An 11,266-nucleotide genomic window follows, 5' to 3' on the forward strand; every position below is an offset into this window, starting at 1 on the left:
AGGAAGAGAAAAAGGAATGAAGAGGGAAAGAAATAAAGAGAGAGAGGAGAGGAAAAAAATATTTGAGAGTGCTTGAGGAAGTGGAAAACCTTCCCTTTTCAAAAAAGGGCATCACATAGCTCTTAGAAAAGACGTGGCAAGGTGAAGAAGTCTAAAGCTTCGCGGCGATGGGAAAGAAACAGACATCACAACAGCCCAACCTTATGGCCAACAGCCACACAGTCATCGTGTGATGCAGAGACTTGCCGAACTTTGCGTGGTGTGTCTCAGGCGAAGGTACACAAGGTACACAGAGCTCTGAGCGAGAACGATGATAATAGGGGAGGAGGAGAGAGCGTAATCCATGAGCAATTTCGGGGACAAGACAAGCCAAAGAGGGAGCTTAGACATGAGAGAACAGACTGGAGGAGGAAAGATAAAACAGGAGGGTTTGAAGACTGAATATCATGTGTATGATTGACACATCTGTAAGTAGCTACATTATCTCAAGTGTATTTTGGAAAAGGTAAACAAGATGAAAAAAAAAAAGGATGATTCTGATGAAAACATATTGAGGATTTCGTGAAACAAACTCAAAAGTGGAATAAAGGACAGAAAACTTGGTATGGCATGAATTGTTAAACCTACGACAAAATCAGGTGATGTAAGGTAACGATCGATATGGTCGTCAGGCACTACAGTCATTTCCCTCACAACGTCGACAGGGTCGCCCACTGTGTAACTTCAGATCCTTATATAATCACAATCTGGCAACCTACTTCCAAGTGGGGGTATATAAGCACAGTCGATCGTGAACACTGCATCAGTTCAACATGAAGGTGAGTTATCAGCACTACTGCACTATTTGAAAGTATTCTCTCTTATTATCTTATTTTGAGCCGAATGGAAAGTAAGATTGTATGTGGCCTTAGAATTATCCTTAACACCTGACTTTAGGTTGTCACTTAGACATGAACAGTGGTTATGAAGCCATGTGTGAGAGGCGGAGTGAGTCAGCTGGTGCATTGTACCACAGGACTCATGTGTTGTGTACCTGACAGGTGGTGATCGTGCTGTTGGGTGTCTCCCTGCTCCTGGGTCTGGCCTCAGGCCTCGAGGAGGCAAAGGCTGAGGCGCCGAAGGTGGCAGACGAGACGCCGAAGGAGGACGAGCTGGTGGCACAGGAGTCCAAATTGGTGGAGGACATTAAGGTGGCACCGGAAACGCATGTGGAAACCGAGACACATGAGACAGCAGAGTCCCAGCTAGTGGAGGAGATACAGGAGGCCCCCAAGACACATGTGGCTGCCGAGACACATGACACACCTGAGACACATGTGGCAGCGGAGTCCCAGCTGGTGGAGGAGATACAGGAGGCCCCCAAGACACATGTGGCTGCTGACACACATGACACAGCGGAGACACAGGTGACAGCAGAGTCCCAGCTGGTGGTGGAGACAAAACTGGCAGCCGAGACACAGGTGGAGCCGGAGACAGATGACAAAGTGGATACCCAGGAGACAGCGGAGTCCCAGCTGGTGGCGGAGACACAGGTGGCACAGGAGACCCAGGTCTTGGGGTCCCAGGTAACGGAGGGTCATCTCTCCACGAGTCCCGTTGGTGCCGACACCAGCTTCCACCTGGACTCCCGGGGAGGCCTGACCACCATACAAGGAGCGGTGCCCAAGGATGAACTGATGGCCACTCACCAACAGTTGACTCAAGCCTTCGAGGTCGCTAAGGAGGAGGCTCACCTGGCCTACAGTGCCGGAGTGGAGTCCAGCGTGGTCAGTATTGTTCTTGTTGTTGTTATGGTTGTGGTGGTCGTACTCAAGCTACAGACATGGTAGTCCTTCCCTCCTGGCCTCACCACCTCTTCTGTCTCTAGCGTTCTCTCCTCCTCCAGTCTGACCTCCTTCTCTTTCCTATATATCACTAAAATCTCTCCTCCTCCAGTCTGACCTCCTTCTCTTTCCTATATATCACTAAAATCTTTCTTCCAGTCTTCCCTACAGTACTCGGATATATTTTGGGGTCTTAGAGTCATCCAAGACCTTAAACATGGGTCTCATGAATCAGAGAATTTCCTCACATGTCTTCTATTCTCAGCAGATGTTACAACAGATATGGTTCAGAAGGTTTTGTCAGCTTCTGATCCCAGTACACCCTCACAGACGTCTTTCATTTCACTTCTGTTCTTCCTTACTCTTAATTCATCTAACAAGAGCGAGTGACAACTCCACAACACCTCATGATCTTCTCAGGGCATAATTAAACCACCTTACCCGAAACCTTCGCCCATATACAACTCCCTCAAGACTCGTGCCATCATTGTTCATAAATTACAATCTGGTTTAGTGTTTATAGATTATAGAAATTTCCTGATCATAACCTAAGAAGTTCTATTAAAGATGTTAGTTATTTGTAATCAAGAACTTCTATAAGGCATTTAACAGTCAGTTCCAACGTCTGTCTAACCTTTACACAAAATATATCAGCCAATTTCTCTACAGCGCATTCCTCCGCCTCTGATATAGCCTGTGTCTCTCCTGCAGTACTCGTACTCGCCCTACCAGTGGGCCTACGAGGTGAGGGCGCCCTCAACAGGAGACCACAAGAGCCAGATCGAGCATCGTGAAGTGGACGGCGTGGTGAGGGGGCAGTACTCACTGGTCGAACCCGACGGCTCCCTGCGAGTCGTCAGGTACACGGCTCACCCTGACCAAGGCTTCCAGGCTACCGTCGAGAGTCAGCCAGGCTTCCAGCAGCCCACCTTCCAGCCCTTCAGACCCTTCAGCCAGGAGTACAGCAGCGCTGGTCAGTCCAGGCAACAGATCCAGCAACAGAGGTTCAACAGTCGGGAACAGCAAGAGCAACAACAGAGGTTTAACAATGAACAGAGAACCCAGTTCAACCAACAGACCCAGCAGTTGGCCAGCAATACACAACAACAGTATAGCCAAAGGCAACAGCAACAGTATAACCAAAGACAACAGCAACAGCAACAGCAACAGCAACAGTATAACCAAAGACAACAGCAACAGCAACAGCAACAGTATAACCAAAGGCAACAGCAACAGTATAACCAAAGACAACAGCAACAGTATAACCAAAGACAACAGGAACAGTATAATCAAAGCCAACGACGACGGTATGGAGCACAAAGTCAGCAGTTCAACAGTCAACAACAACAGAGGACAGGCAGTCAGCAGTTCAACAACCTCCGCCAACAGCAGTACACATCCCAGCAACAACAACAACAACAACAACAACAACAACAACAACGAGTCAGAAACTTCCAACCGTCACAATACAACAACCAACAACAACAACAACAACAACAACAACTCATTAAGCAGCAGCGTCAACAGTACAGGTCACAACAACAACAACGGCTGGCAAGCCAAATACAACAACGGTTGAACTCTCAGCAACAACAACAACAACAACAACAACAATATGCCTCACAGCAACAGCAGTACAACAGACAACAACAACAGCAGCAACAACAGTACAACAACCAACGGCAACAACAGTTCAACCTCCAGCAACAACAGCAGCAGCAACAGAGACAAGAACAGCTGGAGGGTACCGCCCGCCTCGTCTTAAAGAGCCAGAATGCAGCTGACCAGCGCTCCTCCTCCTCCTCCTCCTCTCAGTCTTCCTCTTTGAGCAGCAGCAGCAGCAGCAGCAGCGCCCAGGTCAACCAGCTGAACACTCTGGCCATCACGCCCTTGACCACGGCTCAGTACCAGGTGGCTCAGGGTGCCCAGCGTGCACAGAACCAGCCGAGGCAGGAGCAGTACAGGGTGCTACCCATCGTTCTTCGCCGCGTCAGGAAGACAGAGTAAAGGTCCTCTCGTGTGTGTGTGACACCTGGAAAGTTAATGGACTGAGGATAAAGGAGATTGTAAGCGCGGATCATGACACGTACCACAAGATGACTATAACTTCCCACCTGTTGCTCTCTCTCCCATCAGGGGGTGAGGAAGGGGGCACCTGGGGATATATGTTCAGTGATCTGGACTCTCGTTAGTTACGGTAGCAACATGCAATGCAAAGGAATGAAAACCATTAAAAAACATGTCAATATATCCTGGCTTTAATTTACACTATATTTCATCATCTCTGAACATTAGGAAAATATTTGAATAAGAGGATTAAAGTCTTAAGATTGTAAGATTATCTAAATATCAATTTTGGGCTTTTATATCCACAGATCATACACTCCCATCCATGAATATGGAAGCAACAGACTTTTGAGAGAACTTATGCTAATGTATCATAGAGAAGATAACAGTAATACCATGTACTTCAGCCACTGTAAATCTAGAATGTCTCTCTTTCATTGTCTCATTAGTAAAGTCATTATCCATTGCAGCTCATCAGTAAAGTATCATTCAGCATCTTAGGAGAGGGTCATTAGCATTCTCAGCTCATTAGTAAGGTCATTATCGTTCAGCAGTTCATTAGTAGAGTCATCATCATTCAGCAGCTCATTAGTAAAGTCACAATGTTGTGGTTGACTTAAAAGCTTCGTGCCTCCTGTGAGGTTTGAACTCACGACCCCTGGTTTACGAGACCAGTGCTCTACCACTGAGCTAAGGAGGCTGACACAAGACCCCAGCTTTAACCCATATACCAATATAATGTGTATCACCTGAACCTTGATATCAGCTGGAAGGACTGGCAGAGGCGAGCAGTAGGATGAAGGATGAAGTCAAATGTATCGGTGATGCAGACATCCTGAAGCAGGAGCCAGGGAGGAAGGACTCCATCTCGTCCTCCAGTAACAAGAGACAATCTCCCGCGAAGGTGAGGAGGCAGATGGTGGATCTGGGAGCCTCCTCTAGGTTTCCAGGAAGTAATCTGTAAGTACGTATGTCTCGGTCTTACAAAAGCCCGAAGTACGTCGAAATCAGCAAAAATATATCATAAATATGCAGTCTGTGCCATACAGAGTGTGGTGTTTATGTTCAAATGTGCTGGCATAACAAATTTTTACATAAAAGTATATCAATCCTGACCAGCTAAAGAAATTAACAATCATTTCTCCATAGCTCTTTCAGCAGCAGTGGCCCAAACATTGACATACATCGTATCTAAATCATTCATATTTCTGTCTCATGAAATGAAAGAACATGTAGGACAAAACAATCAAGATACCATTGTCATATTCTTAAAGCTATCAAAGAAAAATAAGGAGAAAATAAAACTAGTTGAGGGAATGTATTTCCAAAAGAGTGAATTACAGCAAGGTTGTGACTTGTCTCCCAAGGCGTTAGTGCCACCTCGTCGCTTGTTTAGCGCTTCGGTGCATTCATTTCAGCGCCAAGATTATCAAAATATACCAGAAGAACATAGTGTATGCTATCTAAATTGCATTCTTATTTATATAGTTGGGCGACACTGACAGATCGGTAGCGATCTCTCACTCTCATCTAGCCGTGATCATTTACAATAGTCTACCCATTAATAATATTGTTTTCTTTTATGTTTCCCCTAAAGAAAACAATTTATTGTAAGGATGTCTGTTGTAAAATATTAATTCAAGCTTTCGACAATCTCGCTTAAGCCAGTGAATGGACTATCGAATGCATTTACAGTATCAAAGCTTCCCTGATCAAGATTTTTCTAATAATCCACAAGCCTTAAACCAAATATGAAACAAAAAAGAAATAATGCAATGCAAGTAGTTACATATAGTGCTACCATCGGACAAAACAGTATAACGATATAACAAAAGAAATTACAAAATAGATCGCTTAATTCCCATTGGATTATGAGAAATATGATGCTATTTTAAATCTCTCATGGGACAATAAACCAAAAAGATAAGATGCAGGACCGCTCCATGCGGGTTAGGCTCCTTTAACATGGGGGAAAGAATTGGTCTGGTTGCTGTTCTCAGAGAAAGCTTTCAGAAAACAATAACCCTTTCCTGGCGAATTTTTCATACTAGGTACACTTAATGAATATCACTTCTAATAGACCATTATCGAATCTGGCTTGTGTTTATCTTTAATTATTAAATGACTAATGTAATTTCTAATCAATCTTGTTGTCGTCATATGTTACTCCTTAGATATGTTACGCTGTCAAGATTTCATACCTTTCAAAATTTTACGTAATAACAAATGCAAAATGCGATTATCAAATGTTATCACTGTAACTTATAAGGAAAACTCCCTGAAAGCCACACGCATACCCAAAGCAGTATCGAAGCTTTAGGGCTGTCTCAGTTTTGTATATGATATTTACATTGACAGTTTTCTGTACATCACGAGAGCTTACGTTACTCATTACTAAACTGATAAAATTCCCTTATTCATTTATCTATCGCTTTTTAAACTGTCATCATGATTTGTTTGCTGTAGCCGAAAAAAGAGGCTTCGAAAGCGTCCAGGTGTTTCAATGTGTGGGTGATTCACTGTGTTCAAAGCGGTTCATGAGACTTTCCACCTGAACTTGTAACAGTTGTGATGTCACAAACTGAAGCTCGTGAGAGTCAGTTGCACTGTGACCTTGGTAAGGTATGTTACTTCCGTTTCTCTGATTTCATTTCATCTGTTTTTCTGTGTATAACTAATCGAGGATCATAGGGTTTATGATCTAAACAGACTGGTTGACTTTATGTACGGTATATGACTACGTGTTGAACTTAGATAAGAAGTTTAGCCAAGCTTCCCGTCAAAATGTATAACGGGCTCTCTGTTCGTGTTGAACTGGACGTTTGTAAGCTGACGAAGGATCTATCACGAAACATTTCAAATTGAAATGGTATTTTTTTGACAGTTCCTCTGCCTTATTCCATGATACGTTTGGACGATTGTGAGAGTGTAAGTTTAGCACTCTTGATATTTCACTAGTCATTAAAGCAGATTCGTTGAATTGTGCTGTTGAGCCTGAATTGGTTATCCGTAATATACTATCAAGAATCATTCATCTTAAAGATTATTTGTATATTTGAAGCAATTAAGGATTCATCTGTGAACAGACTATTGCCTGTACCAGACAGGAACAATAGTGTGATCATAACAATTAAAGATTGGTGATTATGATTATCGTAACGATTGGTCTCATACTGGTGTACAGAGATTAGCCATGGCCATATTAGCTATCCTCAAGGCTTTCCCTTCAAAGCATCTAATAAGGTTGAAGATTGTTAAATATATCTTAATTTAGATTACTCGTCAGGATGTTATTGCTGCGAACATTGACAAAATAGAATTTTCCTTAGCCCTTGTTTGGATCTTAAAGAACTTTATTCACTTCGTGTGTCGAAATTTAGAGGGAATAATGCTCTGATACCAGAAACCTTGGCTGTGGAGTCTAGAAATGCTTATTCTCCTTTATCTATGCATTCCACTGAATGCCACAGTGCATCGTAACGTTTGAATAAGACTAACTAAGATGAACACATTTCCGAGTTTCGCAAATGTGTTAAGTAAGTTCAGATATCTACACAAATTTAGGCCTCGAATTAACGCTTATGAGGTGTCCCATACAATTAGATTTCTAAATCCCCATTGACATCGAAACTCGCTCTTTACTTTCCACACTAAAGGAATTCTAGCTCTTAAAAGTGAACTGTGTTTTGATAACGACGAAATCCCACTAATAACAGAACCTATAAGACATTTGAAGCCTTAAGATAGATAGGTTATATTGTTTTTGGTCTTATTGGTATTTTAAGTGACATTCAAACCCACATTTATCCTCTCCCTTATGACCCTACTATCAAGGATGTATCCGATATCGAAAGATCGATATTGAGCGAGAGACGATGAAAATCCCACCCTCTTAAATTACTACTGATAGTGGCAACAATGATTCCATTAGAGTAGAACGCAGATCCTAATCCTAGGAAAACGTGCGTCAGTCTTTTAAGATATATTTACGATAGAACCTACTGGACTGTTCCTGTGTGATTTCCTGCGTATTCTTTTGCATGAATATTACAGGTATTTAATTTGCTTAACCTTTGTGCTTTTGATGATAACTTGTCAACGTATTTGCAGGTTTGTATGTGTGTGTCTCTGAATCACTTTGACCGATGACCTGACTGACATGACCTGGACTTGGATCATTCTTTTATAATTTTTGACTAAGTCTTTTATACCTGTTTTGGGACCATAATTTTTTGTGTATATAGTGTCACTGGTAGTATTGTACATAGATGGTAAGTATATATATCATAGTTCAAGGCAAAAGTAAGTAGTGGCATGTTAAAACTATAGTCAAGAAGCTTGTGCTTTGTGCAACGCATTATAACAGCAACCGCTGTTTTCACCCCCTTTCCTCCCTTCCTCTAAACACACGTATAGTGTGTAAGGCTATGTCCCTCTCCAGCAAGAAGCACTGCTGTTGTCTTCATTATTTCCAGGTATTAGTTTCTCCAGGACAAAGATGATGTGACGGCCTTATCACGTTATGCTTGGAAGTGGCGACGGTGTGGCATCCAGGATCACGAAGCCACTGTCATGTTTTGACAGCAGAACATCTGTGCTGAAGTAAGTCATGGAATGAAATATTTCCTTTTGTATTTAGATGAATGTTTACTAGTCTTCTAGAAATGAATTGGATTTGGTATGACCTATGTCAGTGGACAGTAGGATTAAACGGTTTGTTAATCATTTATGAGATGGAGTTTTGGACTCTAAAGACTATATAATATTCACATCATACCATTCACTCGCCACAGACGCTAAGAAACCCACGGAACTGTAAGAGCTGGTTTCTCTAGTTTGTTCAGGTACTTGATTGGTATGGACCGACGTGTGACGAGCCTATTTCGTGATCTCGAGGAGCAATGGCAGCCGGGATCTGAGGCCAAACCTCGGGTTCGAGAAAATTTCTACTCCTATGATTGCAGTAAGTTTCTGAAGTTCATAGTGATTAAGTTCAAGTTCTTAAGCAATAGTTTTTAGTATTATGATCCTGGTCACTATCCAGTATTCAGATTTTTTTTTTTTTTAATATCTTAGATTGTCTTGTGGTCTATAAGCTGAAATACTATGAACGAATAGGAATTATACTGGTTATGTGATTATATCATCTATAATGATTGCCTGACCAAATTACGGAGGGTGATCAGATTCTTAATCTTCCAAAGTTTGACATTATATGTCTGATTAAGACTTTCAGAAATGTAATCAATTATCATTCGTTGCAAAAAAAAAAAAAAGACCCATTGGGTATGCATGGATTATTTATCAAGCTGCGCCGCGAAAACAAATGCCCAATTGATCGTTCTTTAAAGAAAATGTTATTTCTAGAGGAACTTGTTAGTGAATATCAGAAATTGCCAAAATAGCATTACAGGTTAAGCTACGCATATATCATTTTGAAGTATGAAATGGTATTAATGTTAGGTTTTTTCCAGAGGTCGTCTGATAGTTATTGCATAGCTAAGACGCCATAAAAGTCCCAAAGTACAATTACCAATGTACTGCAAATGTACTGGATACACGTGTAATGTGGGGTATGTTCTATTTCAGCAGGGATGCAGGTGAATGAACAAACGATACTGAACATCATTCCAGTACTGGCTTACCCCAGTACAAGTCTTTACCATGCTTACCTTGATACACAGAAAGACAAGGTGCAAGAGCCATGGGGAGTAATAGATTTGTGTTCATACATAGGAAATTCCTCAAAGTACTTGTATCCTGGGAATTATATTTCTGAACTTGTTTAGAGGTGGGCTTCACTAATTCAGAGATCTTACAATACTGTAAAAATTGTTTATTAGGTTAGCACTGTTGAATGAATTGTCATACTGGTTTATTTAATGTTTGTGTTGTACTGTATATATCGAAAGGCAAGCAGTAAAAAAGCAGTTTTAATCAAATCTATCATTGACCTATAAAAAGGTAGAAATATGTGATTTTATAATGGAGGTTAATAAAAATTATCAACATACAAAGTTATAATCTATTCCAAAAATATCTGACACCTTTAGTTATTGTTTTTCATAACTGATAATTCTAATCAATAATTCAACCTGGTATATTTATTCAAATTTCGGCACATATCCAGGCTTTCCAATAATTCTCATCAGGCATGTTTTCTTCCTATTTACCACTCTAAGAAGCCAAATTTTCTCATAAATCCATCATCAACTTTCAATGTTAAACCGTTTATATTGCTGGGTTGCGACGTCCTACCATTATAAACAATACCAATTAAAGTTACCCATCTAATATATTCAGTTTTCTTTTTCACTGTTTGATACCCATTTTCTTTTTCCAACCCAACGTTAACAATATAACTCCAACACTGTCGTTGATTCTCCTCTGATATCATGAATAAAATAATCATCTATATTTCGTTCACTAAACCATTTTATTTTTTTATGTATTCCCTATCCTGCTTTTCTCTAAAACTCGGGTAGATCTTACGTCATTGATATCATCCCAAATCGTTCTTGAAAGTCGGGATTTCAGACGATATTTTCGCAGTCTATTATATTTTCTTTTATTTTTGTCCTCCATAGATAAATGGATTAACGATAGGACTCTAAAAGGATCTAAGGACACAATTCTTTAAAATCCTACATTTAAATATCGATAGTAAACATTCGAGACGATTATGATGAATGAATTTAAATGGACGTTTAAAAGTCCTCATTTCTATGAGCGTGTTCTATCAATGAAAACAAATCATTTAATCAATAGATATATATAAATCAATTAACATCAGTGAATGTTAGTAGATGTATTTGATTCAGTTTAACTAAAGATAACGAGAATTGGAGTAGAAATGATGATTGTAATAATAAAATATCTTCGATCTTCTTGTACACACAACACGTAATTATCTAATATCACTAGAGATGAATGAGGTTTTTGTTTTGGTTTGGGAACGACATAAACATGCCTTTATGTGTATTTTAATCACGTGATAGAGAGGTATGATCACATTTTACTGCAAACATCGACTTGCCCAGTCATCAAGAAGCTGGGTAACTGCGACATGATGCTATACAATGGCTGTGGCCTTGTCGTCTGCCCCGTCATTTAAGATAGTGTGTTCAGAATTTAAAGTTTGCCTGTGAATCGAGGCTGATTAACGAGAATATTGATTGTTGCCTTCAGGTTACGTACTCATATTGGTTTATATACCTTGGATGAGTATATGGATTGCTTGCCTATATGTTTGTATTTATTTAGCAACTTCGTTTCAGCAATGGCCTCCTGGAACTAGTTTTCTGTTCATGTCCATGCATTCTATACAGCTCTATGCTTGGCATCACAAGTGATCAGTAATCACTTGGATGAAATTC

The 11,266-nt window shown here is 40.6% G+C and overlaps 2 protein-coding genes and 1 non-coding gene across 4 annotated transcripts; 2 read left to right on the plus strand and 1 right to left on the minus strand.

Moving 5' to 3' along the window:
- The first annotated feature begins 812 nt into the window (after positions 1–812).
- On the plus strand, positions 813–4,073 carry LOC139763699 (uncharacterized). Its single transcript, XM_071690024.1, has 3 exons — positions 813–818; positions 1,041–1,766; positions 2,535–4,073. The coding sequence occupies exons 1-3, from the start codon at positions 813–815 to the stop codon at positions 3,828–3,830; spliced, it is 2,028 nt and encodes a 675-aa protein (XP_071546125.1). The 3' UTR covers positions 3,831–4,073.
- Positions 4,074–4,518: 445 nt separating this feature from the next.
- TRNAT-CGU (transfer RNA threonine (anticodon CGU)) lies at positions 4,519–4,590 on the minus strand. Its single transcript has one exon. It is a non-coding gene; the product is annotated as a tRNA-Thr (tRNA).
- A 1,857-nt stretch (positions 4,591–6,447) lies between these two features.
- On the plus strand, positions 6,448–9,832 carry LOC139763719 (uncharacterized). Of its 2 annotated transcripts, none has more exons than XM_071690042.1 (4): positions 6,448–6,512; positions 8,366–8,492; positions 8,726–8,853; positions 9,483–9,832. In XM_071690042.1, the coding sequence occupies exons 2-4, from the start codon at positions 8,413–8,415 to the stop codon at positions 9,677–9,679; spliced, it is 405 nt and encodes a 134-aa protein (XP_071546143.1). In that variant the 5' UTR covers positions 6,448–6,512; positions 8,366–8,412; the 3' UTR covers positions 9,680–9,832. The 2 variants fall into 2 exon arrangements, with proteins under 2 accessions (XP_071546143.1, XP_071546142.1); XM_071690041.1 differs by having other exon boundaries at positions 6,455–6,512; positions 9,480–9,832.
- The last annotated feature ends 1,434 nt before the right edge of the window (positions 9,833–11,266 follow it).

The sequence above is a fragment of the Panulirus ornatus genome, chromosome 47, assembly GCF_036320965.1.
Source record: "Panulirus ornatus isolate Po-2019 chromosome 47, ASM3632096v1, whole genome shotgun sequence".
NCBI lineage: Eukaryota > Metazoa > Arthropoda > Malacostraca > Decapoda > Palinuridae > Panulirus > Panulirus ornatus.